Below are 27,707 nucleotides of genomic sequence, written 5' to 3'. Positions count from 1 at the left end.
GGACTTGAGGGAAGGTGATCCTCTCCGCGCACAGGTGCAGATGGACACACGGCTAAGATGAGGAGCGCTTGCCAGAGTCCTGCCGCCCTGCAGGAGCCGCGAGCCGGTGCAGTCCCCACTCACAGGGAGGTGCGGTGGTGACTTTGCCAGGCCCCTGGGACCCGGAGGGGAGGGCCCGGCTGGCGGCTGGCGAGCACAACACTGCTCACAGGAGGGCACTTTGTTTCCTGTCCTGTCTCCCGCCCAGCGCCAGGGTAGGGGGGCCTTTGGCCACAGGCAGTGCCCCCCACCCCTCCGGCTTGACGGGGGCGGGGGTCCCAGGGGAAGGGCTTTGTGTGTTGTGAGGTCTGTAAGTGGTCACGATTGTGGCAGAGGGAGCTGGGGCAGTGCTGATGGGGCAGAGGGGCGTGCTGGGGGGTCCTGCCTGGACCTCTGGGGACCTCCACTGAGCCCACGCTGGGCCGGGAGCGGGCTGTCCCCTGGGGCAGGCCCGGGGACACAATCTTGGAGGGGGGAGGCTGAAAACCAGAGAACCAGTCTCCCTGTCTCTGACTCCATGGTGGGAAGGGGCAGGCACCTCCGGGGAAGACTGAGCACAGGGCCTGGGGTTTGCTGCCCCCTGGTGTCCTGTGACCTGACAGTGGGAAGGGCCTGTCGCTGCCGCCTCTACGGGAGGGGAAGAGGCTCGAGGTGTCCCCCTAGCTGTGGCCAGGTGATAGGCCCCTCAGGACCCAAGCCAAGCCCGTCCCCGAAAGGGGTGGGGTGGGGTGGCGAGGAAAAATAGCGAGGGAATGCCCAGCCCCTTCGAGTCTTCTTGTAGGTTCCAGGAAAGGGGGTGAAGAGACGCTGACCCAGACGGGAAGTTACCTTCTGGGAAAGCCCCGGCCCTGCTGTGACTGGCTCGGTGTACAGGGAGGAACCCAGGGAGATGATGAGTCAGTGCCTGGGCAGTGACCACAGCAGCCTGCAGCCTGCCTGGCCCATGCTGCTGCTGCTTCCTTGCTGGACGCATCTCCAGCTTATGGGGCCCTGAGCTGCACCCCCTGATGGGTGGCATCCCCTTTGTGCTCCCAGCGTCACACTCAGGGTTGTACTTGCACCATCGAGCAGCCTCTTCCCTGTGTGGGTGAGACGGCCTGGACAGCCATGCCTGTGCCCACAGCCGGGCATGCAGCAGGTGCTCAATAAATGTGGGCTAAACAGAGCATGGCTTCCTGGAGGCTGGGGCCGCTCTTCCCCTGGCCCAGGACTATCTCGGGGACTAACCCAGGGCAGACCTGGGGCTGTGCATTTGATCTGCTGCTTTCTGCATTTACGGGGCAGGTAGGTGGTCAGGAGGTGGGCTGATGACTCCGAGGAGCCCATCTGTCATCTGCCAGATATCGAAGTGTCTTGGGGGTCTTTGAGGTATTTTATTTGGGGGATGATGGAGCACAGTTGCCCCTGGGGATCTCCTGTGGACACAGAGACACAGGCCTGGGGACACTTACTGGGTGACGGGCAGCCTCTGCCCCCGGTGCCCTGGCCCCCACCTTGGCAGGTGGGCGGGTGTCAGCCTGTCCAGGCACAGGCCGGGTGGGGGCTCCAGGCTGCCCCATAAGCGCTGTTTGAACGGAGGGTCAGTGAGCAAGCAAGGTGCGTCCCGTCAGGCTATGGCCACACTCACCAACATTCACTTTGTGTGCTCACGCTTTTCTTTGTAAGATGATACCTGTGACCTCATCTAAATGAAAGAGAAAGGCCAAGCAGAGCTACAGTTTTTATTTCACAATGACGGTTCAGGGAGAACTTGCTGGGAAAGAAGCTGTGGCTTCCCCAGGAGGGGCAGGAGCCCCTGTCTGCGCAGGGACCGGGGCCTCAAGAGCTTCCTTCCTGTGTGGCAAGGGCGGGGGTGGTGCCTCTGAGGGTGTGGGACCCACAACGCCTTGGGCTCCGGACTTGTCACCCAATCACATGCACTACATGGGGGCAAGACATCCATGTGGCATGCAGCTCTTATTTTTTAGGTAAGGTTTTTATTTTTATGTCATTCGCAGGGAGTTGTAAGAAATGTTACAGAAAGACCCTGCATGTCCTTTGCCTGGTTTCCCCTGTGGCTGACGTCTTACAGAACTGTGGCATGGGGTTTATGGGGACGTGGTCAAGATAGCACCTTATCAACAAGAGGACCCCTCCTGCTTTCTCTTAAAAGCTTTTTGATTCATTTTAAGACAACTGTTGTGAAATACACGTGAGATGTGCCGTGCTAGCCATCGGCGGGTGCACAGCCCAGCGGCACGACGCACCTTCACACCATTGTGCACACATCCCCATCGACCGTCTCCAGAACTTTCCGACTTCTGAGACTGATGCTCTGCCCCATGAAACGCTGCCCCCCTTCCTCCCCAATCGCTGGCGCCTGCTCTCTCTAGAAACGTGAGGACTTTAGGTCCATCGTGCCAGTGGATTCAGAGGGAATTTGTCCTCTCGTGACCAGCCTGGCTCCCTGGGCACGCGGGCCTCAAAGTCGACAGTGCTGCCATACCCGTCAGAACTTCAGCGGTGGTCCATCGTGCGGGTAACGCACGCATTCGTCTCTCTCTGTGCTGGACACCTGGGCCGCATCCACCCTTTCGTTGCCGTGAATAAAGCTGCCGTGAGCACCGATGCGCGAGGCTTGGAGTTGGCCTCTGCGGCCAGGCCCTGGGCCCGAATCATTGCTGCACCCCCAGTCCAGGGCTGGAGGCTGGAGAGGGAGGGAGGGAGGGGACCCACGTGCAGGGTGCAGAGCAGGGTGTGCAGCAGACAGGAATTGTCCCGGCTGCCCGGCAGAGCTGCCTTCTGGAGAAGCCGTGGGTTCCCCTGGGGCTGGCCCAGCGACCTGGTCTTCACCAGTAGTGAAGGTCAGTGCCCCCTCCATCACAGTTTTCTTGTAAAAGTGAAACACGCTGTTAATAACCCACACAATGAAGAAGAGAACTAAGCAGAAAGGAGAAGTTAGTCCAGGACCAGAGCCTGCCCCAGGCCCCCGGCAGAAGAATGCCTGACATTATTCAGGATGCAGGGAAACATGACGCGTGGGCAGGATTTGTTGGAATGCACATCACAGGCCCTCATGGCTGGGCCGCGTGTGTGTGTGGGTGTTGGGGTCCTTTGGTGCATCGGCCTCCCAGGGGTACCCTCAGGGGATCGGTGTTCACCTGAAAGGGCGCATTATTCCTGGTGTACCCACTTTACCTGGAGACCGAAGCGCTGCAGTCGGACGGCCTGGTGTGTGCCCAGGCCGCGAGGTTCGGGGATCGCCGGTGACAGTGGGGTAGGCTCCCATGGGTGTTGGGGGACCTAGCGGACAGTGGCAGATGGCAATGCCATAGGGTCTGGGCTGTCCTGGGGCCTTGGGCTGTGTGTGTGCCGTCCTCTTCGTGCCCGAGTGCCTCAGTTCCTGGTTGCGCCGCATGGAGTGAAGATGTAGACCAGACGAAGAGTGGTGGGTGGCAAGGCACAGTTTATTGAGCCATAGTACAAGGCTCCCAGAGGAGGAGGGGACATTTTGGCATTCAAATGTAGGGGTTTTTAGAAGCTCTCTTGCAGAACTGTCTGGAGCATCTGGAGAAGGGCCCCCAGTGGACTGGCCACTGAGCTGTGCCCATCAGGGCTTTGATCACTCACCTGTGTCCCTGGCGGGTGACTCTTCCTGTGTTGATGGACTTCTGGGCTGACGTCTGGAGGCTGACCCCCTTCATCTGTATCAGTGACCCATTGTTCATGGTTCATTTTTTTGTTTCAAGATGTTTTGCAAACGTCGCTCCTGCAGAGGCTGCTAGACAGGATATAATGGTCTGCGTTGTCAAATAGGATGCTAGTGTGCTACATCTTCGCCATCCCGGCTCCCTGTTTCCTTGTGGGGGATCCTGGCCCTCACTGCCTGAGTGTCCGGTTAACTCCCAACATTAACACGTCTTGCCCATGTCATAAACAGAAAGGGGCAGGGCGGAGGCGGTGAGTGTGATAAGCCAGTGGGGTCAGCTGGCTGTGTTTGGGGCCTGACAGTGATTGTTTTGCCTGAGTGCACACTTGGTCCGTGTCCTTGTCGATGCTGACACACTGTGACGTCATTTAATTCACCAGAGGACACCAAGGCCTGCAGAGGGCGTGGGCTGGTTTTCCACAGATGGGAGGCTTTCCCCCACATCACGGAGACCCAGTGGGCTTGGCTATGTGCCAGGTGCTGGGGATACAGTGGTGAGCAGCAGACAGAGCTCCTTGTCCTCAGGAGCTCACACTCTAGTTGGAGACCATCCTGAACTGTGTGCCCCCCAAATGCGTGTGTTGAAGCTCTCACTCCCAATGTGACTGCGTTGGGAGGCAGGACTTTCAGGAGGGAATTGGGATTCCATGACATCATGAGGGTGGGGCCCTGATCCCATAGGACTGATGCCCTGAAGAGGAGCAGGGCTGCCTAAGGGGCTCAGTCAGTTAAGTGTCCAACTCTTGATGTCAGCTCAGCTCTCCATATCGGGCCTTGGGTTCAAGGCCTGCATTGGGCTGCAGGCTGGGCATGGAGCCTGCTTAGAGAACAAAGAGGACACACCTGAGCTCTCTCCCCGTGTGTGCACAGGGGAAGGCTGTGTGAGGACACAGCAGGGTGGACTTGCAGTGTCCAGAATGGAGAGAAATAGATGTGTGCCCCCAGCCCAATGCACATTGTCTCAGACCCCCAGCAGCAGACTGGGGTGAGCCCCTCGCAGGCACACCTGCCCCTGGCCCAGGCCCCCCTGACCTGCTTTTTCTCTGTTAGACCCGCTGTTCCAGTGTGTCAAATCAATGCCACCATGCTTTGGGGCCTTGTGGGTCTGGGTTCTCCCTCCACGTCCTGGCAGTGAGCCTCATGCGGCTCTCCAGCCCCCCTGTGGCTCTGCGGGTGCCAGCATGTCTGCAGGGAATGGGGACAAGGTGGGCTCTGTCTTCCACAGTCTTCCAGAACTCTCTCCCTAAGTTGAAAGCGGGAGGCAGTGCTGAGCTGAGACTGGGAATGCTCACCTGCTCTTCCTGGAGTGGCAGCCTCCCTCATCTGCCCTGCTCTCTGCCTCCATCTCCTGGCCTGTGAAGCACAGGTCCTCAGGGTGCTAACCACGAGCTGCACAGGGTGGCTGTGGGTGTGAGGGCAGTGCTGGTACCTTACTGTGTGGTGAGGGCCTGGCCCCGGGGACCCAGTGTAGGCCAACTTACTGCCACCCAGGAGGGAAGGAGGAGATGGTGAGCATCAAGCTCTGGGACACAAGGGAGTACGGAGGGGCTCTGGCACAAGGCCCTGCAGAGTGTGGGGAGTGGCCAACATGGCTTGATCTGAGCTGGAAAGGTGCCCCAGCCGCTGTTTGGCAGCAGAAGAGGGGCTGAGGGTGGCGTGGTGTGCCCGGAGACAGAGTGGGGAACATTTCAGAGCCATCTCTCTGCGCCTGGAAGGGCCGGGATGAGGGGTGTGGGGCTGTGGGGTGTGGAGCACAGCTGCCTCCTGGCTTCTGGTTTTGGGTGGGGAGAGAGGGCTCTTAACACTGCTGGGGAGGAGCTGATGAGGGTGCTCGGGCACACCGAGCTTGGGATGGCGGGGAGGGGGTCAGCAGCTGATACCCTGGTCTGGAGCTTGGGGGAGACAGTCCCCCAATTCTGCTCCCAGGAGCTGGGTGCTCAACCTCTGGGAAGTGCTGGGCTACCCGAGCACCCTCAGGCCCTCCTCTGACTGCTGTCCCCCATCCTTCCCCTCTGTTGCAGGCATGAGGGCTTGCCGTGTGGTCCCTCGTCCACTCTCCTCTACACGTGACAGCTGGAGCTGCGTCCCGTAGGCTTCCCACCTCTGGGCTGCCCTCGGCCTCTGCAGCCTGCCCCTGCCTCCCCCTGGCTCTGCCTGGCCCACCCCCGGAGCGTCCTCTCTGCGCCGTCTGCCCTGCACAGCAGCCTGCTCTGTGCCAGCCCCACGCCTCACCCAGAGTGGACCTCAGCTACCGCCCAGCTGCATCGCTCAACCTACATTCTTCCTCAGAAACGCCCTCTCCCACCTGGCCCTCCACCACAGCACCTAGGCATCCTTCATTCCCCCTGGCAGCTGCCCCCCACTAAGGGGGAGCTCCCCATGTGACTGTACCTCTGGCTCCCTCCTTGGTCCTGGAGCCCGAGGAGGGTGAGGACCAGGCTGCGTTGCTTCTGATCCCCACTGTCCAGCCTGGGGCTCCCACAGAGCAGGGGATGCTGAGGGTGCATAGAAGAGGGGGTGCCTCTGCAGTGGGGCCTCAGGACGTCCCCTCAAGCTTCCAGGTTTGGCTCCAGCCCTGTGGTTCTCACCATCTCTCTCCCACCCCTCAACACCCTGGAAATCTGTCTCAGGAAGAAAGGGGAAATGTGACCGGGGGGTTCCCAGAAGCCCTGTGTGCTATGTTGACCAGGAGGTCACAGTGAGGTAGCCTGGCCCTCCCTGAGCCCTCAGGGTGAGCCACCCAGCATGAGCCCTGTGGGGCCCTGGGCGTAAATTGGTTGGGTCAGGGGGTGAGTACATCCCAGGGCCCAGGTTATATGGGGTATGGGCTCCACTTCACCCACTAGGAAGGATGGGGTGCATGAGCCACAGGGAGCCTCAGATATGTAGAATTGGGGGGGCCCAGCACAGAGGAGGGGGAGAGTCCCACCTAGCAGGTGACAGCCGGCACCCTTCTATCTCGCTCCCTCCATGATGAATCGGGTACTCCTGCCCTGTCACTGGCCCTGATCAGGGTCTCCTCCCCAGGGTCCCTTGGAAATAGAATCAGGTAGTGACCGTGAGGACACTGGTGGCTGCCGGCCAGTCCCAGCTGAAGGGACCCTTAGCCCCCTCCATCCTGAAGAGCATGGCAGGAGTTGGGAGGTCAGTGGGGGGTGTAGCAGGAGAGAGAATTCCCACACCCTGCTTTGGGTTCCTGAGTGGCTCTGAGGCACCTGTGTGTGGCTGGGGTTCCTAGAACATTCTAAAATACTTCCCAATGCTCATGAGGGCGGAATGGAGGGTACAGAGAGGGTGCTCCTTCCCCTTGGTTGGAAAACCCCGGAGGCAGGAGGGTATAAGTGTACCAAGAAGGAGCAGGGTGGGGACACTTCTAATTGGCTTCTGGTGAGGGGACGTAGCCAGTATTGGGCAGCCCCGGCCCCGGGGGCCTCACCCCCAGTTCCCCGAGTCCCAGCCTCTCCCCCTGGGTGGCACCACCATGCCCACGGCACAGACAGGGTCTCACACACAGGCCCAGTCCAGGTCAGAGTCACACCAGACAGCGGCCCCCTGCATGCCTCGTTCCCGGATGCTGCTCATTGTTTCAGGACTGCAGGCGCTCACGGGGACTCCTCCGTCCCAGCGGGCACGGGGCAGCCTTGGCTCGTGGGGTGACAAGCATCAGGCACGTCCTCTGGCCTCTTGGAGCCAGGAGGGGCAGCTGCAGACCATCTCCAGGGTCGCCCTGGCTCAGCTAGTTCCACCCAGGGCCCCCAGCGGGGACGACCTGCCTGCCCTGCACATCCCCTGCCCCGCTCTGCAGCAGTGACTGGGACACCCTGGAGGCCCAACCTGGAGCCAGGCTGGGGGTTCGAGCACGGCGCAGCCGCGGAGCAGCCGTGTCCCCAGTGACCCTGGACGGGCCACCTAACCTCTCTCTTCCCCACCCCTGGAGCCCCGAGGCTCGGCTGGCCTGCAGCAAGCACCCCGGAGACGGGATGGTTACAGCCTGTTCCCGTGGGGACACGGGGTGTCACCCCTTCCTTCCCTGCCTGGCTCCAGCTCCCAGAAAGTACTCTGGGGACGTTTGTGGCCTGAGGGTGAGGCACAGAGATGGGAGGGGAGCAGCCCCCCGGCCTGGCGGGCCCCCAGGCCACACAGCAGAGGGAAGGTCCCCTGGAGGGTCCCGGCAGGACCTGCAGGTGACACAGAGCTGCCCCCCGGAAGTGCTGCTGGATGAATGAGCCGGTGGGGCCTGAGGCACATCTCAGGCCCGGGAGTGTCCATTATGGCAACGTGGCCGCACAACCACCGCTGGACTCCCCCGTTCAGTGATTTCTCTGTAAAATGGTTTCCAGTGACCGTGTGGAATGAGAAAGGGCCAGCAGTCCTTTGTGTGGCTGATGCCAAGTAGGGCACACCGTGGTGCCCGTGCAGGGTGGGGGCATCCCCGGGGTTTGCGGGGGCCTCGTGGGGGCTCCCAAGGCCCTAGGTCCCACCTGCCCCCTCCCTGCCTGAGAGGCTGAGCTGGTCGTCCTGGGCGACAGTGGTCAGGGGTGGACCTCGCTTCTGAGCCCTGGGAGGCTTTGGCCCACAGGTCTGGGGGCAGTCCCCACTTCAGCCCCAGGACTTCATCCCTGCCTGGGTCCTTCCCTGCCTGTCCCCCTCAGTGTCCCCTGGCAATGGGATTAGATAGTGACCCCAGGATACTGGTGCTAAGGTCAGGACAGGGAAGGGGCTCCAGGTCAATCTGGGATGGGCGACCAGCGATCAGTTCACTGAAGGGGGCAGTTCCTGGGTCTGATGGGGTCCTGCCCCGAGGCCCGTGGAGCTGGACACGCACCTCAGTGTCGGCATGGGTCTGCTGGGAGGGAAGGGCCAGTTTGTTGATCTGTGGGGAAGTCAGAGGGTGCCATGCCCTCCTATCACATGAGCCACAGGGCTGAAATGTGACCATCACATGGGCCATGGGGCTGAAGTGTGACGTGGGAGCCCCAGGGCTACGGGGGAGACTCCCCAGGACACTTCCCATTGGAGGCGCTAGCAGGGGTGCACTGCCTCTCACCAGCCCGCTGCCAGCCTCTTAGGGCACCCGGAATGCAGTGGTCCCCCACCTCTAAAGTGTCCACACCACCTCGAGCTCTGGGGACAGTGGTGGCATTGGGAAGCCCAGGTGAGGAGAGCCCCTCTGGGATGGGGAGGTCAGGGTTTGGGTCTGAGCAGTTGTACCCCAGACACCCTGGGCCATGACCCACCTGTGAAATGGGGGCAAGAATTAATCAGCTGGGCCCCCACCCAGTGACAGGGTGGGGGTGGGGTGTGAATACAGTGGTGGGGCTCAGGGAAAGTACAGTGTCGCCCCCCCCAATCATGAAGGTGGGAGGGACACTGAGGATGCTCTGCGTCCCTCCAGCTCCCAGGGTCAGGGAGGTCACCCCCCTCCATCTCCCTCATGGTGGCGGCAGGGGGGGGGGGGGGCACCAAGGGAGCTCCGCCTCCCCCAGCTCCGGGTGGTCTGGGGAGAGACCCCTTCTGCAGAGCTGTGCTCAGGATCCTGTAGGAGGAAAGCAGCCACCCCTATCCTGTATAGAGGTGGGGACACACCTGGAGGGTGCCGCATGGGAGACGTGGGAGATGGGGTTCCTCTGGAGGGACCGGGTCATCCCACTTCGGGAGCTGAGACAGGAAGCAGGAGGGCTCCTGTTTGTAGCCTTGATGCCTGAGCCGTGGGGTGTGGGGGGCGGGCTCTCGGAGTGTGAGAGCCCAGACAGAAGGCAGGCAGATACATTTGGAGGGTGCACCCAGCTCTACAGGAACCTCTGGGTGGGGGGTGCTGAGGGACAGGGGAGAGGCCAGGAGAACTTGCTCAGCCAGCACTGCGGGCTCCCTCAGTGGGACTGGAGGAACTGTGCCCCCCCCATCCCCACCCCCACCCCCACTGAGGTCCCGCCTCCTGCCTCTGCATCCCCCTCCCCTTGCCTTGCACTTCTGCATCTGGTCACCTCCTGCCCTCTGCACAGCTAGCGCTGCAGCCCTCTACCCCCTGCCACTGTGGGCTTCTGGGCCCAGGCAGGGCAGCCGGGCCTCAGCAAAGGCAGTTATTTTGGAGGCTGAGCTGAAGAGTGTTGTAGAATGATAAGCCTTTTCATTGGGCCACAAACACTTTCTCTTTCTCTTTCCATTTAGGGAAGTCAGGCTCTGGGCCGAGTGCAAGGTTGCTCTGCTGCTGTCAGGGGTCCTGAGACAGCAGCTGGGGAATGAGGGGTCCTGAAGGGGGACATGGGGCCTCTTCGAGGCTGGGAGCTGCCCCCCTGGAGCCAGGCCCCCAAGGCTGATGCCCTGAGCCAGGTGAGTGCCCTGAGTCTGTGTGTCCCTGTGTCTCAGCACTTCCTGTCATCCCCTCCTGCCTGCTGGGTGTGCTCCCTGCACCCTGCCCTGGGCCATAGCCACTTCCTGGCTCACTTGTGCCCTGTCCCCTCACTACCTGTAGCTCTTGGGTGGACTCAACCCCCTGCAACTTGTCCCCTGACCCCCGAGAGTCAAGAGTCTGTGAGCAGAGTGGCTTGAAGCCATACCCACTAACAGCGGAAATGCTCCTCTGTGGCCCTCTCCCCAACCGTCTCAGGGCCCCCACCACAGGAAAAGCAGGAGCTCAAGAGCCCACCCTTCTTCCCCCGCCTCTGCCGGCAGCTCAATGCTTTTGACAAAGTCCTTATTTGTGCAGAGAGGGCAAACACAGGACCCTGCTCAGTAGGCGGCTAGCCCTGGCTCTAACTCCTCAGGAAGGCACCCACAGTACCAGACAGGATCAGCCCTGGAACCAGGGTCCCCCAGATAGCCTCCGTCACCCCCAGGCCCAGAGCCACCTGTCTCCCCACCAGGGCTATGGCTCCTCAGAGCTGTCCCTGCTCTGACCCTGCAGTTCCTCAAGGGCTGCTGCTGCCCCATTTCACAGGGGGAGAGCCTGGGGCCCCAGGGGCAGCCCTGGGACTGCTCCCCTGCAGTGCTGATCCTGTCTCCTGCAGGCCCTGTACCTCCTCCTCCTGGGGTCCCTCCCCTGGGCTCTGGCCACGGCCCCTTGCAAAGAGGAAGAGTATCCGGTGGGGTCCGAGTGCTGTCCCAAATGCAGCCCAGGTAGGTACGGTCCTGGAAGGACCCGTTCTGTGGGGCCACCCAGGACAGCCCCTTCCCTGGCCAGGGGCTTATGCTTCAGCACCGGGGGCCAAGTGAAGCCCTGGAGGCAGGGGTACCAATGGGGGAGGGCTGAAACACCCTGAGCTTGGACTCTTCCCTCAAGCCCCTCACAACTGCACTGCACAGGCAGGTGGCCTGGGGGAGCCAGCCAGTCGGTTAGTGGCCAGAAGCTGGGGCACAGAGTGGGGACCGGGGCACAGTGGGCACAGGACCAGGAGGTCCTCACCTCTGTCCAGAACATTCCCACTGCCCCCAGAGCTGGCTCACTGGTAGGAGGCAGCAGGGGACCATGTATGGTGTGGGGGTTCAGCAAGAGGGCTTTCTGTTCTGGGGAGGGTGTCATGCCCTCTGGGGGCTCCCGAAGGGTCCTAGTCGGGCCCGAGTGACGCGGTCCCTCTGGGTGCAGGTTACCGGGTGAAGGAGGCCTGTGGGGAGCTGACTGGCACGGTCTGTGCTCCCTGTGACCCGGGGACCTACACGGCCCACCTCAATGGCCTGAGCGAGTGTCTGCAGTGCCGAATGTGTGACCCAGGTGAGAGCACTGGCCGCAGCCACCACTCCACTCTGTCCCGCTGCAGCACTGCAGCGGCACACCCACATGGCCAGGACCAGGTGTGCCAGGCCCCACCCATCTGCAGGGTTCAGTGTCTGAACCCTTCCCGGGGACTTAGACCTCTGTCCACACCCGTCTCTCCCTAGAGGCGGGTCAGCAGCTTCAGAAAAGCCTGTTAGCCGGGAACCTGTCTGAGGGACGGGACTTCATTATGGGTGGCCTAGGGCTGGGACCCACGTTCTGGGACTCACCCACGGCTGCCTGTGGTTCTCACTTCCTCTGTGGGCCCCGCCTGCCCTACTGAGGACACCCCCATCCTCCTGACCGCTGGCCCCTCCTCCATTTCCAGCGCTCTTCTGCTGCTGTTCATGCCCCTCAGATCCCCTTTGGACACCACCTTCCCCACGTCCAGCACCCGCAGGCACTGGGTTCGGGCTGAGCAGGGCGGGCACCTGACTGGGTCCTGGGGCAGGAGCAGAGCGGGACCCAGACACACACACCAGGGCTGCAGAGCTGGGCTGGGGGCCACTCACCATCCCATCCCCAGACCCCAGGCAGGAGCCCACAGGCCCGCAGGTTCTTGGTCTCCTCCTGGGATGGGGTGCTCAGCACTGCCCAGGGCAGCCCCTGTGGCTGCTCTCAGCTCCTTCTCTTGGGTCCCAGCCATGGCCCTGGTGACCAGGCAGAAATGCTCCAGAACAGAGAATACTGTGTGCGCCTGTGCCCAGGGCCACTTCTGCATCAGTGAGAACGAGGACGACTGTGTGGAGTGCCGTCCCCACACGCCCTGCAAACCTGGACAGAGGGTAGTGGCCAGAGGTGAGCCAAAGACCCCATGCTCTCTCTGCTCAGCAGCAGGGCCACCTGGTCCCTGGTACCCCCTGGAGAGCCAGACCCCAGACCCCAGGCTCCAGCCTGTGGAGGAGAAGCCCAGCTCCCCTCTGGGCTCCAGCCCCTGCATCCCCTCTGCCAGCCTTGTCGTTTTTCAGGCACTGAGCAGAGGGACACGATGTGTGAAGACTGCCCTCCCGGGACCTTCTCACCCAATGGGACCCTGGAGCAGTGCCAGCCCTGGACCATGTAGGTGATCCTGGGGTGGTGTCAGTGCCCATGTCCCCGGGAGGAGCTCCTCCACGCTGCCCTGGCAGATGAGGGCTGCCCGGCCGCAGAGACCCCAAGGCCCCACTCTGCTGCTCCCCATGGCCAGACGGCATCCAGCAGGGCACCTGCTTGGACCCTGTGGCCCTCACACCCCTTCACACTAGCTGACATCTGATAGTCAGCAGATGCAAGTTCCCTGAGGCCAAGGATGGACCTTCTGTCCTGGGACAGATCTTGAGGGACGGTGCTGCTAGATTCCGGGTCCCCTGGGGTGTCCCCAGATGCCAGGGCTGTAGGGGGTCCCAGTGGATGTGGAGTCAGGGGGAGGCTGGCAGGGAGGTTTCCCAAAGTGAAGATCCCCTGCATAACCATCCCCGGGGCCCAGAGACAACTTGGGTGCTCCGTGTCCCTGGGGGGAGCCTGGGGTGACCAGATGTGGCCGCTGTAGGGCAGCCGAAGGGTCCCCTCTCGCCATCCTGCCTCCCCCCGGTCTGTCCCTCTGGGTGGCACACTGGCCCTGAAGGGTGTCCCCCCCTGACCAGGGCTCTCTCTGCCCAGTCTCCTCTGGCCCATCCCTGTCCCTGTCTCCTCTCTGTGCATCCCTGTGTTCCCACCTCATCCTTCCCTCGTCTCCCCAGAGCAGTGAGGCTTGAAGATGGACGTGAGTTCCCCACCCGGAGCTGGAGCAGGTTTACTGGGCAGCTGCCTTCACCTGCTGGAGCGCCCCTGGGTCTGAGGGGGTGCAGGCCAGCGGGGGCGCCCGGGATGCTCCCTGTCCTCTGCATGGCTCTCTCCTAGGTGCAGCGGCCCTTTTCAGCGGGAAGCACATGCTGGGACCAGCAGCTCCGATGTCACATGCTCCTCCTGGGGCCCTCCCCTTATGAGCAGTTTCCTTGGTATATTTGTGCTCCTTGTCCTCATAAGCCTCTGCTTTTGGATGAAACGTAGAAGGCAGCATGGTGAGCAGTCCATCTCCGAGGCCCTCAGCCTGTCCCGCAAATGGGGGGAGGCGGCCCCCAGGAGCATCTCCAGGATTCCTGGGCTCCTCTGGTGGGCTGTTGATGGTCTGGAGATGTGGGCGTCCTGATGTCATGGGATCACCAGAGTGGGGGGCCGGGAGGTCAGTATCCCCTGTTCCAGGAGCCCTTTGCTGCCCCTATACTCACTCCCCACCTTGGACTTGGAGGCCCTGTCTGCCCCCAGGGGCAGAGGAGCACCAGGCAGGCTGCACGGAGTAGGGGGAGCACGGAGATGGTGCGGGAGGGCAGCAGTGACCCTGCCACAGGCTGAGACCCCCTGAGGGGCCCACTTATGTGCCTGCCTCCACATCTGGCCAGGCCCTGGCTCTATAGGCCCAGCTCTGGCCCTTGGGGGCCCCGGCCATGCCCCATAGGGAGTAGGCACTCAGCAAAGTCGTCCGAATGGGGAAGGATGGCCACCGTCTTGGACTACTGTCAGCTTGTGTGTCCTGGGTCCTCACCCTGGGGCCCAGGCTGCAGGCAGGTCTCGGGGACCCAGGCTCTGAGAGGGTGGCAATGGCCAGTGTTCTTTCTCACCGGATTCTGGGGCACCTGCTCCCTGAGGGGGGACCCTCCTCTGTGAAGCGTTTGCTCCCTGTCCCTGGATGACCATCACACTGGAGTGAATTAGGGACAAGGTTTGGTGGCTAGGGACTTGGGCAGGAGGAGCTCCATGTTGTCACAGGTCCTGGGCCCCGCAAGGGACAAGTCCAGCAAGCAGCCCTGTCCACATGGGTCTGGCCTGTGTCAGAGGGCCCCTGTCTCACAGAAGACCCCACAGTGAGAAACTGGGAGCTCAGGTCTGAACCCATGGCTGTGAGGCCCACTCCATGTGATACAATGTCTCTGTCTTTCAGAGAGATCCACCAAGCCAAGAACCTTTCAACAGGTATTACTGGTCATCTCACTCGCCCTGACCCACTGGAGGTGATGCTGTTGGGGTGGGTGTGGGTCCCCGTTCTCAGAGGGCCTGAGTCCTTGGTATGAGGCCAAGCCAACTTGGGGAGGAGGCCATAGTCCTCCCCTTAGAAACCCAACATGACCCCAAGCACCACAAAGTTCCTGGGCTGGGCGCAGGGTGTGGTCTTCATGCTGAATTTCTCCAGCTGGACACATAGGGGGATCCTGTGTCATCCAGGTCCCGCAGGCCCCACCGGACGTCACCACAGTGGCCATGGAGGAGACAGCATCCATGCCCCCTGCGGGGGTATGACCCACTCACTGATGGACAGCTCCAGGATGCAGATGTCTCAGCCATCTTGGGCCATGCCTGCTGGGAGCTGCCAGGCCCCCCAAGGGCAGAATGGGGGTCGTCCCCGGGCGCGCTTCACACTCCTGCAGCAGAGGGAGACTGGCCACTGCTCAGGGGGCTTTGGGGGCCCCACATGTCTCCCATTAATTTCATGAGGGGCCCAGAGCCCTCCCACGTGAAGACACAGCCACTAGCCACTCTTGGGACCAAGCCCACTCTCCCAGCCCCCTGAGCCTCAGTTTGCTCATCTGTAGGATGGGCCTGCTGGCACCTACCTCATGGCTGGGGTGACACTGGACGGACCACAAATGCAGTGCATGAATGACTGTTCCACTGGGAAGGGATTTCTAAATTGGAGCTGTGTTTGCTCAACAAATTAAAATTGGTTTTTAACTTTTCATTAAAACATATACTTCGGAAGATGCTTTGAGAGCATGTGAGTATCCTGTGTCTCCCGAAACTTCTACACACTGAAGAGTTTTGCCCGAACGGTGAGTTTCTCGGGTTTCCAGTGGGTGGTGTGGGTTCCACTTTCCGCGCTGCCAAGGCAGTGTCCATGGAACGGAAGAGCTTCCCTGGACCTTCAGCCTGTCCCACCATGGCTCTCGCTTCCTATTTCTCTTTCTTTCTTTCTTTTTTTTTAATTTTTAATTTATTTATTTGAGAAACAGAGAGAGAGGCAGAGACACAGGCAGAGGGAGAAGCAGGCTCCATGCAGGGAGCCTGATGTGGGACTTGATCCCGGGTATCCAGGATCATGCCCTGGGCTTAAGGCAGCACTAAACCGCTGTGCCACCTGGGCTGCCCACGCTTCCTATTTCAGCAGTGCATTCTAACTGTCATTATTTCAAGGCTCACTGGGTCCCAGATTTGTTTTACTGAGGCCCTTCAACTCATTTCTGATGCACAGTCCCTACTGTGTTCCCTGAGAATCCTCAGCCCAGTGACATCTCACGGAAGGCAAGCATAGCAGGCCCACACGTTGGCTTCTAAGTCATTCTCCATCAAAACCACTGCTGTGAATCCAGAACTCCTAGAACATCCTAGAACTCTCCCTGACCCAGGGCAGAGGCCGGGGCCATGGGAAGGGCTCTCAGGCCCAAGGATGGGCTCCCAGGGAAGCTCCCTTCATACAACATTCCCAGCGCTGGATGTGGCCACACAGGTACATCAGCCCAAAGAACCCCCAGAGGGTCCCACCTGAGGGTCATGTCCAAGTCCACTGACATCATGTTCCTGCCTGCCCATGGCCACTGTGGCCAGCACTGCACCTCATCCCAGCATCTCAATGGCACGAGGCGGGTGGCGAGGCCCACCATGAAGCCCCAGTGCACCCAACCAGCGCATCCGGCCAGGTGCCCTTGGCTCACCTCTGTAGGCTGACAGCCAGGTTCACCAAGAAGGACTCTTAGATTTCAGCCTAGGAGGCGCTAGCACAGTCACGCAGTCACGTCACAAGCACTTCGTCCCCTTTGAAAGCACCACAGACTCGAAACATGACATCCCCCAAAGCATATTTTTACTAATAGCACATGCAGTGAATCGGCTCTGACCCTTCACCAGTTTCAGCCCCTTTACTCCTGCGTATTTTCTGCACCAATTTGAATAGGCATCTTTTCGGAGAAACACAGATTCAGGATTTTCACATGGCTACCAAGGAGATACCTGAAGGATTCCCGAGGCCAGTGCAGAGCCTCAGTCAGGAGTCAGGAATACGGGTCGGGGGAGGCGACACAGGGTTGGGGGGACATAGGCGGAGAGTCCTCAGCAGCAGCGTAAGCCCACCATGTGGGCCCTGTCCACATCACACATCCCTGACGGAAGCGTCCTTGGTGCTTTGATCCATGTACTTATTGTGTGCTCCTCAGACTCAGCCCAACTTTGCCAATCATGGGGTTGAACTGGTTAGAGGTTTCTGGAGGGATGCCATGGGGCAGGGTAGGATAGGCTGGTTCCTACCCCAAGGGGCTCAACCTGCAGTCTCACCCTGAGCTTGCCAGGCCCACCTCCCTGCCTCGCAAGCCCTTCCCCACCCTGCCCTCCTCCGAGCCCTGGGCATTCTGTGGTTGCCCACCCCATGGGACCACTTCATCCCTGTGTCTGATTCTGCTTCCACGCCTACCTCCTGCAGCTCCTCCCTGGGCCCCTGTCTTGGGGAAAGGAGCGGGCCCACTCAGGCCAGAGATCCTGGGTCTGAGAGGGCAGAGTTCTCCCCTCCCAGCACCCATCCCTCCCACCAGCAGCAGGCTCCAGTGCCCTGCCAGCTGGTGGGTCCTCTCTGCAGCTGAGCTGACGCAGGTGGGAGACAAGGCAGGAGTCACCTTGGAGGAGCCCCAATCCTGGAGCTGTCCCCCGGGGGTCCCACCTGGGGAAACTGGGAGCGAGGTTGCTGGGGTCATGCCTCCCTGCTCTCGCAGTCCCTGGGCTCAGTCCTGAGCCCTTCCCTTCCAGCACTGGGGCAACACTGAGCCCCATGCCCCTGGTGAATGTGCTCTTGTCAGGCAGCTCTGGGTTCTGAGGGGTAGGGGTCCTGGTGCCCAGGGGAGGGGACTTCTTCCTGGAACACAGTTTTCTGCTGAACCTGGCACTCTGGCTGCCACTGGTCACATGGGAACCCTGAACAAGAGGCCAGTGAGAAAGAGAGCAGTCTGGGTCCTGGTGGGCATCCTGGATGCTGATTAAGAAGTCTTTCCTGGCACCCAGGCAGTCCTCACGCTTCCTTCAGAACTGTGGGTCTGGTGGTGGCACACAGTGGACAAGTGCCCCTGTGGTAACATCCTAGAACTCTCCCTGACCCAGTATGGTTATGTGGGGGGGGCGGGGAGGAGTGACCCCAGGAACCTTCGGCGCCTGCAGGAGGGGCCGGGGATCCATCCAGGAAGCAGGTGGTGCTCGTGGCCAGCCCTGCCAGCAGCCTGCCCAGGCCTGCCCTCTGTTGACGGGCTGGCCACGTAGGGCAGGGAGGGACTGCGCTGGTGGTTTGCTGCAGACCTCATGGGAACAGGCCAGGCTTGCAGGCGGATGCTACTACTTCACTACCGCCCAGGGAGGAAAGAAAGCTTCCTCCTACCCGCAAAGGCCCAAACAATGAGGGATGTCCCACCCAGCCAGTGAGGGACAGTCCCAGCCCAGCCAATGAGAAGCCACTACACTTCAGTCTCTGCTTCCTTGAAAGGGACTTTTTGTTTCGAAGAGCCTCCCAGATCTTGCTCTCCTCTAGGAAAGAGCTGCTCTGCCTTTGCTTCTGCTTTGCTCTTTGCATTTGTTAGGGCTTTGCTGTATCTTGCTTATCACAGAGTGCTGTTCCCAAATAAACCCATTTTTGCTTCAAAAATAACTGGCAGTTTTATTTTTTAACGTTAACAACAGACTGAATCAACAAGGCTTGAATACACACTGGTAAACAACTGAAACTCAAAAAATGAACAAAATTAGATTTCAAATGAATAAAACCACCACCAAGAAAAGAAAAACTAATTATGCAACTTTTGAGAATGGTATTTGGACTAATGGAAAAAATAAGTATAAGCAAATGCTGAGTGGGCAGGATTCTTGCAATGGCAGCAATCATGAGACAATGGTCTGTGTCTTCTAGGACTGAGCCAGTGAGCAAATATGTTCTGGACAAAGGGGGCCGGGTTCCTGTCAGGAACAGAGGAGGATGCACACTGTGGTTTGTCTAGAACTGGTGCTCTTGGTGTGAACTTGAGTTTATGTGTCTCTCAGTGAATGTGTGCATGTGATATACATGAATGTAGGGAGGTCCGAGTACATACTTCCTAAATCATTCTCTATGAAATCCTTAAAGCAATGACACTGCAGTGACAATTAGCACCCCCACAATGTTGGGTTCTAAAACCCATTCTCTGGGACAGAGAGGTAAGATGGTGGAGGAGTAGGGGACTCTAATTTCATCTGGTCCCTGGAATTCAGCTAGATAGCTGTCAAATCATTCTGAACAGCTGCGAACTCAACTAGAGATCTAAGAAAAAAAATTGCTGCAATTCTACAAATAGGAAAGTGACCTTTTTTTGGAAACACAGAATAACAAGACAGAAGAACTCACCCCAAAAAAAGAGAATAAGAGGGAGTACCGAGTGCCAGGGATTTAATTATTGTGGATACAAGGAAGATGTCAGAACTAGAATTCAAAACAATGATTATAAAGATCCTAACTGGGCTTGAAAAAAAGGATAAAAGTCACTAGAGAGTCCCTTACTGTAGAAATAAAAGATCTAAAATCTAATCAGGTTGAAATAAAAAAGGCTATTAAAGAGATGCCAGCACAAATGGAGACTCTGTTAGGATAAACAAGGCAGAAGAAAGAGTCTGTGATCTAGAAGACAAAATGATGGAGAACAAAGAAACCGGGAAAACAAGAGATAAACAACCACTGGATCATGAAGGGAGGATTTGTGAGATCAGTAAGATCATAAGCAGAACAATATTTGAATAATTGGAATCCCAGAGGAAGAGGAAAGGGGGGGGGAGTGGTCAGAAGGTATATTGGAGCAAATTATAGCAAAGAACTTCCCTAATCTGGGGAAGAAAACTGCATTCAAGTCCAGGAGGCACAGAGAATCCCCCTCAAAATCAGTAAAAATAGGTCAACACTGTAATATATAATAATGAAGCTTGAAAATCTCAGAGACAAAGAGAAAATCATGAAAGCAGCTCAGGACAAGAGGTTGGTAACCTATAAGGGTAGAAACATTAAACTGGCAGCACACCTGTCCACAGAGACCCGGCAGGGAGAAAGGGCTGGTATGATATATTCAGGGTGCTAAATGAGAGAAATATACAGCCAAGAATAATTTGTCCAGCAAGGCTGTCATTTGGAATAGAAGGAGAGATAAAGAGCTTCCAGGACAAACAGAAACTAAAGGAATCTGTGATCAAACTAGCCCTGCAAAAAATATAAAAGGGGGATTCTTTCAGCAAAGAGAGAGCCCAAAAGTAACAAAGACCAGAAAAGAACAGAGATAGTCTACAGAAAAACGGTCTTTACAGGTAATAAAATGGCACTAAATTCATATCTTTCAATAGTTATTCTGAATGTAAATGGGCTAAATGTTCCAGTCAAAAGGCTCAGTGTATCAGACTGGATAGAAAAATAAGAACCATCCATATGCTGTCTGCAAAAGACTCATTTTAGACCCAAGGACACCTCCAGACTGAAACTGGAGGTGGAGACCATGTATCATGCTAATGGCCCTCAAAAGAAAGCTGGGGTGGCAATCCTTATATGAGACAAATTAGATTTTAAGCCAAAGACTGAAATAAGAGACAAAGAAAGACACTATATCATAATTAAAGAGTCTACCCAATGAGAAGATCTAACAATTGTAAATATTTATGCCTCTAACATGGGAGCCGCCAATTATATTAACCAATTAATTAAAAAATTAAAGAAACTCATTGGTAATAATACATTAATCGTAGGGGACTTTAACTCCCCAGTCACTGCAATGGACACATCATCTGAACAGAAATCAACAAGGAAATAAGGGCTTTGAACAGCACACTGGACCAGATGGACTTCACAGATGTAGTCAGAGCTTTTCACTATAAAGCAACAGATTACACATTCTTCTCGAGTGCACATGGAACATTCTCCACTGTAGATCAGATGCAGATGGGTCACAAATCAAGTCTCAACCAGCACCAAAAGATTGGGATCATTCCCTGCATATTCTCAGACCACAATGCTTTAAAAATGGATCTCCATCACAAGAGGAGATTTGGAAAGGACGCAAATACATGGAGGCTAAAGAGTGTCCTACTAAAGAATGGATGGGTCAACCAGGAAAATAAGGAGGAATTTAAAAAATTCATGGAAACAAATGAAAATGAAAGCACACTGTTCAAAATCTTTGGGATGCAAAGGTGGTCCTCAGAGGGAAGTATATTGCAATACAAGCCTTTCTCAAGAAACAAGAAAAGTCTCAAATTCAAAAACTAACCTACATCTCAAGGAGCTGGAGAAAGAACAGCAACTGAAGTCTAAACCCAGCAGGAAAAGAGAAATAATAAAGATTAGAGCAGAAATCAATGAAATAGAAGCCAAAAAGAACACTAGACTAGATCAACAAAACTGAGAGCTGGTTCTCTGAAAGAATTAATAAGATTGATAAACTCTTAGCCAGAATTACCAAAAAGGAAAAGAGAAAGGACCCAAAATAATAAATTTGTGAGGGAAAGAGGAGATATCACAACCAACACTGAAAAAATATGAACAATTATAAGAATATATTTTGAGAAACTATATGCCAACAAATTAGACAATCTGGAAGAAACAGATGCATTCCTAGAGATGTGTAAACTACCAAAACTGAAATAGGGAGAAATAGAAAACCTGAACAGACCCATAACCAGCAAGGAAACTGAAGTCGTAATAAAAAATCTCTGAACAAGTGTCCAGGGGAATTCAACCAAATGTTTAAAAAAAATTAATACCTATTCTTCTGAAGCTACTTCAAAAAATATAAATGGAAGGAAAACTTCAAAACTCATTCTATAAGGCCAGCATTACCTTGATCTCAAAACCAGACAAAGATCCCACCAAAGAGGAGAATTACAGATCAATATCTCTGAAGAACATGGATGCAAAAATTCTCACCAAGACACTAGCTTGTAGGATCCAACAGTACATTACAAGGACTGTTCACCACAACCAGGTGGGATTTATTCCTGGGCTGCAGGTGGCCCAATATCTGCAAATCAATCAGTGTGATACTCTACATTAATAAAAGAAAGGACAAGATTCTCTCAATGGATGCAGGAAACGCATTTGACAAAATACACCATCCTTTCTTGATAAAAACTTTCCACAGTGTAGAGATAGAGGAAACATACCTCAATATCATAAAAGCCATCTATGAAAAGCCCACAGCGAATATCATTCTCAAAGGGGAAAAACTGAGAGCTTTTCCCCTAAGGTTAGGAACACGACAGGGATGCCCGGTCTCATCACTGTTGTTCAACATAGTACTAGAGGTCCTGACTCAGCAATCAGACAACAAAAAGAAACAAAAGTCTTCCAATTGGGAAAGAAGAAGTCAAACTCTGTCTCTTTACAGATTACATGATCCTCTATGTAGAAAATCCAGAAGACTCCACCCCAAAATGCTACAACTCATACAGGAATTCAGCAACGTGGCAGGATACAAAATCAATGCCCAGAAATCAGTGGCATTTCTATACACTAACAATGAGACAGAAGAAAGAGAAATTAAGGAATAAATCCCATTTACAACTGCACCAAAACCATAAGATACCTAGGAATAAACCTAACCAAAAGGTAAAGGATCTGTACTTTAATAACTACAGAACACTCATGAAAGAAATTGAGGAAGACACAAAGATATGGAAAAACATTCCATACTCAAGATTGGAAGAATAAATATTGTGAAAATGTCTATGCTACCCAGAGCAATCTACACATTCAGTGTAATCCCCATCAAAATACCATCAAGCATTTTTCACAGAGCTGAAATAAATAATCCTAAAATTTGCATAGAACCAGAAAAGATCCTGAATAGCCAGATGAATGCTGAAAAAGAAAACCAAAGCTAGTGGCATTGCAATTCAGGACATCAAGCTCTATTACAAAGCTGTGATCACCAAGACACTGTGGTACTGGCACAAACACAGACATACAGATCAATGGAACAGAATAGAGAATCCAGAAATGGGCTCTCAACTCTATGGTCAACTCATCTTTGACAAAGCAAAGCAAGAAAGGATATCCAATGGAAAAAAGACAACAAATGGTTTTGGGAAAATTGGACAGCCACATGCAGAAGAATGAAACTGGACCATTCTCTTACGCCATACTAAGATAAACTCAAAATGGATGAAAGACCTAAATGTGAGACAAGAATCCATCAAAATCCTAGAGGACAATATAGGCAACAATCTCTGTAACCTTGGCCACAGGAATTTCTTGCTAGACATGTCTCTAGAGGCAAAGGAAACAAAAGCAAAAATGAACTATTGGGGCTTCATCAAGATAAAAATCTTCTGCACAGCAAAGGAAACAGTCAACAAAACCAAAGGACAACCTACAGAAAGGTAAAAGATATTTGCAAATGACATATCAAATAAAGGGTTAGTATGCAAGATCTATAAAGAACTTATCAAACTCAACACCCAAAAAACAAATAATCCAGACAAGAAATGGGCAGAAGACATGAACAGACATTTCTCCAAAGAAGACCTACACGTGGCCAAAAGACACATGAAAAATGCCCTGCATCACCTGTCATCAGGAAATACACATCAAAACCACAATGAGATACCATCTCACACCAGTGAGAATGGCGAAAATTAACAAGACAGGAAATGACAGGCATTGGGGAGGAAGCAGAGAAAGGGGAGTTCCATTACACTATTGGTGGGAATGCAAGCTGATGCAGCCACTCCAGAAAACAGGGTGGAGGTTTCCAAAAGGTTAAAAATACAGCTACCCTAGGACCCAGTACTTACATAACTAGGTATTTACCCAAATGATAGAAACACAGGGATTGGAAAGGGCACCTGCACCCCAATATTCATAGCAGCAATGTCCATAATAGCCAAACTGTGGAATGAGCCCGGATGTTTATCAATGGAAATGGATAAAGAAGAGGTGGTCTGTATATACAATAGAATATTACTTGGGCTTCAAGGGACGAAATCTTGCCATTGCAACAATGTGGATGGAACTCTAGGGTACTAGGCTGAATGAAATAAGTCAATCAGAGAAAGTCAAATACTATATGACTTTACTTACATGTGGAATTTAAGAAACAAAACAGATGAACATAGAATGGAAGAAAAATAAAATAAGATGAACATAGAGAGGGAGGCAAACCATAAGAGATGCTGAATTCTAGGAAACACACTGAGGGTCACTGGAGGGGAGGTGGGTGGGGGGATGGGGTCATTGGGTGATGGGCAGGAAGGAGGACACGTGATGGGATGAGCACTGGGCATTACATGCAATTGATGAATCACTGACGTCTACCTCTGAAACGAATAATACACTATATGTTAATTGAATTTAAATTAAAAAAATTAAATTAAAAAATCCATGGTCTATAAAAATAATTTGGATTTCTTGAAAAACGTCTGCTCCCAGGACTGGGGCTGGGCAAGAAGCAGATGAGCCAGGAACATCCTGTTGGGCCAGGAATTATGGATTGATAGCGATAATGTAAAAAAAAAAAAAAATTCCATAGGCCAGTGTCAAGGGTCTCTGGCTGGAAAAATTTGGACAACTTGAAAACCAAAATATATGAGTAGTGGATTAAAAGTCAGTGAATAAAACTGGAACCATGAAGTCCTCCATGATGCCAATGCATGATGGATGCATGAATGAATAAACGCAAGGAGAATTCTCTTGCTTCCAGTGGAATGCCATCATCAGCCAAGAACAAGCAATCAAAAATAGAACAATTACATAGCCTGAAAGCATCTCCTCCAAACATGCTCGTCTCATCGATGCATGCTATCCTGAAAGTTTTGAGAGATACGGGATATTTACATGCTCTCAAGTCATCCTGCCGATGTATACTATTTAAAAATATTTTATTTTATTTATTTGGGAGATGAAATGAACACGAGCCCGCGAGCAGGGGGAGGGAGAGGGAGAAGCAGACTCCCCGCTGCTCAGGGAGCCCTATTCATGGCTCTGATCCCATGACTCTGAGACCATGTCCTGAGCCAAAGGCAGATGCTCAAAGTATCCTTTTAGATGACAAATTAAAAACCAATCTAATTTGTTGAGCAAACACACTCCCATTTAGAAACCACTTCCAAATGTGACAGTCATTCATGTCATGCTGCATTCATGTCCCTCCAGTGTCACCCAACCCATGGTAGGTACACACAAGCCTGTCCTACAGATGACTAAGCTGAGGCTCAGAGGACCAGGGGTGAGCAGGGTCCTCTTGGAGCCAGAGGGTCTTGTGGCCCCCAGAGGAACACTTCAGCTGCTGGTGGGTATTGTCTTCTGTCAATCTGCGCCCCCATACTATGGGATCAGGGGATGGGGTGCAGGAGGCTGAGTCAGTCCAAGAGCTATGGCAGTGGGGGGAGAGAGAGCCCACGGGAGCCAGAAGGTGGCTATGACCTGGGGCAGGGTGCAGGGAGCACACCCAGGGGTCAGAAGGGGATGCTAGGAAATGCTGAGTCACATGGAAACACAGGCTCAGGGGACTCACCTGGCTCAGGGCATCAGCCTTGGGGGCCTGGCTCCAGGGGGACAGCTCCCTGCCTCGAAGAGGCTCCATGTCCCCCTTCAGGACCCCTCATTCCCCAGCCGCTGTCTCAGGACTCCTGACAGCAGGTCAAGCTTGCACTCAGCCCAGACCTGACTTCTCTAAATGGAAAGGGAAAGAGAAAGTGTCCATGGACCAATGAGGAGGCTTATTGTTCTAGAACATGTCCTCAGCTCGGTCTCCAAAATAAACTTTGCTGTGGCCCAGCTGCCCTGCCTGGGGCCAGGAGCCCACAGTGGCAGAGGGGAGAGGGCTGCAGGGCTGGCTGTGCAGAGGGCAGGAGGTGACCAGATGCAGAAGTGCAAGGCAAGGGGAGGGGGATGCAGAGGCAGGAGGCGGGGCCTCAGTGGGGGTGGGGGTGGGGGTGGGGGGGGCACAGTTCCTCCTGCCCCACTGAGGGAGCCCGAAGTGCTGACTGAGCAAGTTCTCCTGGCCTCTCCCCTGTCCCTCAGCACCTTCCACCCCGAGGTTGCTGTAGAGCTGGTCACCCAGCCCAGGTTGATCTGGAGCCCCTTCCCTGTCCTGACCTTAGCACCAGTATCCTGGGGTCACTATCTAATCCCATTGCCAGGGGACACTGAGGGGGACAGGCAGGGAAGGACCCAGGCAGGGATGAAGTCCTGGGGCTGAAGTGGGGACTGCCCCCAGACCTGTGGGCCAAAGCCTCCCAGGGCTCAGAAGCGAGGTCCACCCCTGACCACTGTCGCCCAGGACGACCAGCTCAGCCTCTCAGGCAGGGAGGGGGCAGGTGGGACCTAGGGCCTTGGGAGCCCACGTGAGGCCCCCGCAAACCCCAGGGATGCCCCCACCCTGCACGGGCACCACGGTGTGCCCTACTTGGCATCAGCCACACAAAGGACTGCTGGCCCTTTCTCATTCCACACGGTCACTGGAAACCATTTTACAGAGAAATCACTGAACGGGGGAGTCCAGCGGTGGTTGTGCGGCCACGTTGCCATAATGGACACTCCCGGGCCTGAGATGTGCCTCAGGCCCCACCGGCTCATTCATCCAGCAGCACTTCCGGGGGGCAGCTCTGTGTCACCTGCAGGTCCTGCCAGGACCCTCCAGGGGACCTTCCCTCTGCTGTGTGGCCTGGGGGCCCGCCAGGCCGGGGGGCTGCTCCCCTCCCATCTCTGTGCCTCACCCTCAGGCCACAAACGTCCCCAGAGTACTTTCTGGGAGCTGGAGCCAGGCAGGGAAGGAAGGGGTGACACCCCGTGTCCCCACGGGAACAGGCTGTAACCATCCCGTCTCTGGGATGCTTGCTGCGGGCCAGCCGAGCCTCGGGGCTCCAGGGGTGGGGAAGAGAGAGGTTAGGTGGCCCGTCCAGGGTCACTGGGGACACGGCTGCTCTGCGGCTGCGCCGTGCTCGAACCCCCAGCCTGGCTCTAGGTTGGGCCTCCAGGGTGTCCCAGTCACTGCTGCAGAGCGGGGCAGGGGATGTGCAGGGCAGGCAGGTCGTCCCCGCTGGGGGCCCTGGGTGGAACTAGCTGAGCCAGGGTGACCCTGGAGATGGTCTGCAGCTGCCCCTCCTGGCTCCAAGAGGCCAGAGGACGTGCCTGATGCTTGTCACCCCGCGAGCCAAGGCTGCCCCGTGCCCGCTGGGACGGAGGAGTCCCCGTGAGCGCCTGCAGTCCTGAAACAATGAGCAGCATCCGGGAACGAGGCATGCAGGGGGCCGCTGTCTGGTGTGACTCTGACCTGGACTGGGCCTGTGTGTGAGACCCTGTCTGTGCCGTGGGCATGGTGGTGCCACCCAGGGGGAGAGGCTGGGACTCGGGGGGCTGGGGGCGGAGCCCCCGAGGCCCGGGCTGCTGTCCATCTCTGCTGGTCTCCTTCCTGCCTTCCAGATCAGGATATGAATGCTTTGTGACAGGAGGGGGGTGAGGCTAGGCTCCTGTGCTGCTGTCTGGAGCTCCAGCCACCACGGACCTTCAACCTCCCAGACCTGTAAGAAGGGAGCAGGACCCCTCTGGGTGCCGTCCTCCCCCTGTACCAGGTGTCCCGTGATATACTGGGCAGTGTCAGTGGTGGGGGCACTCTCTCCAAACCCGGAGGCGGGGGGGGGGGGCAGGGGCAGGTCCCCCAGTGGTCTATGGGCCCTGGGCAGCAAGGTTGAGAGCAGATGCACAGAGGTGGCGGTGAGCATGGGGTGGGGGGTGGGGGGTGTCCACTCAGATGACTGTTTCCTGAGTCAAGTCTTGGCTTCGTGCCCCCCCCCCCCCACCCATTCTCAGGCCTTCATCCTAGCTCCAGGTAATGGCAGGTGCGACAGGGCTGTAGTCAGCAATAAACAAGACAACGTCTGGAGGCACGTGGCAAAATGCTCTTATTTCTTTTGGGTCCATGGTGCCCAAAGATGGGGGCTTAAGAGAAGCTATTTCGCTCGCAAGAAATTGTCAGTATTTTATGATTAAGGCGAAGGCGCATATGTAATTTGAAAAAGGATGCATTCTGCATTCGTACGGATTTTAAAGCTGAAGTAAGAGCAGGGGTCAAGGCTAAGCCCTGCTAAGGCCTGGTGCTCCACCGCCAGTAGGGTGGCCGCGGGGGGGGGGGGGGGGGGGGGGGGGGGGGGGGCAGAGCCGGGATCCCGCGCTCACTCGCCAACCTT

General features: G+C 55.9%; 1 protein-coding gene and 1 long non-coding RNA gene across 5 annotated transcripts in view; one reads left to right on the top strand and one right to left on the bottom strand.

Annotated features, from left to right (window-relative positions):
- TNFRSF14 (TNF receptor superfamily member 14) overlaps positions 1 to 15,248 on the top strand; it is a 30,629-nt gene extending 15,381 nt beyond the window's left edge. The window contains exons 2-10 of one of the 4 annotated variants that reach the window (XM_077891545.1): positions 5,749 to 6,288; positions 9,896 to 10,057; positions 10,735 to 10,843; positions 11,310 to 11,435; positions 12,120 to 12,275; positions 12,446 to 12,536; positions 13,356 to 13,516; positions 14,434 to 14,465; positions 14,715 to 15,248. In XM_077891545.1, the coding sequence (XP_077747671.1) occupies positions 9,989 to 10,057; positions 10,735 to 10,843; positions 11,310 to 11,435; positions 12,120 to 12,275; positions 12,446 to 12,536; positions 13,356 to 13,516; positions 14,434 to 14,465; positions 14,715 to 14,789 (819 nt within the window). In that variant the 5' untranslated portion in view covers positions 5,749 to 6,288; positions 9,896 to 9,988 and the 3' untranslated portion in view covers positions 14,790 to 15,248. Of the gene's footprint in view, positions 1 to 5,748; positions 6,289 to 8,095; positions 8,883 to 9,895; positions 10,058 to 10,734; positions 10,844 to 11,309; positions 11,436 to 12,119; positions 12,276 to 12,445; positions 12,537 to 13,355; positions 13,517 to 14,433; positions 14,518 to 14,714 lie in introns of those variants that run through there. The other 3 variants (XM_077891546.1, XM_077891544.1, XM_077891548.1) reach the window with 3 other exon arrangements.
- LOC144310516 (uncharacterized) lies at positions 1,747 to 25,186 on the bottom strand. Its single transcript, XR_013376234.1, has 2 exons — positions 25,034 to 25,186; positions 1,747 to 3,796 (listed from the first exon to the last, which is right to left on the bottom strand). It is a non-coding gene; the product is annotated as an uncharacterized LOC144310516 (long non-coding RNA).
- Between the last annotated feature and the right edge of the window lie 2,521 nt (positions 25,187 to 27,707).

Source organism: Canis aureus, chromosome 3 (assembly GCF_053574225.1).
Source record: "Canis aureus isolate CA01 chromosome 3, VMU_Caureus_v.1.0, whole genome shotgun sequence".
Classification (NCBI taxonomy): Eukaryota; Metazoa; Chordata; class Mammalia; order Carnivora; family Canidae; genus Canis; species Canis aureus.
This window is presented reverse-complemented; position numbering and strand designations above follow the sequence as displayed.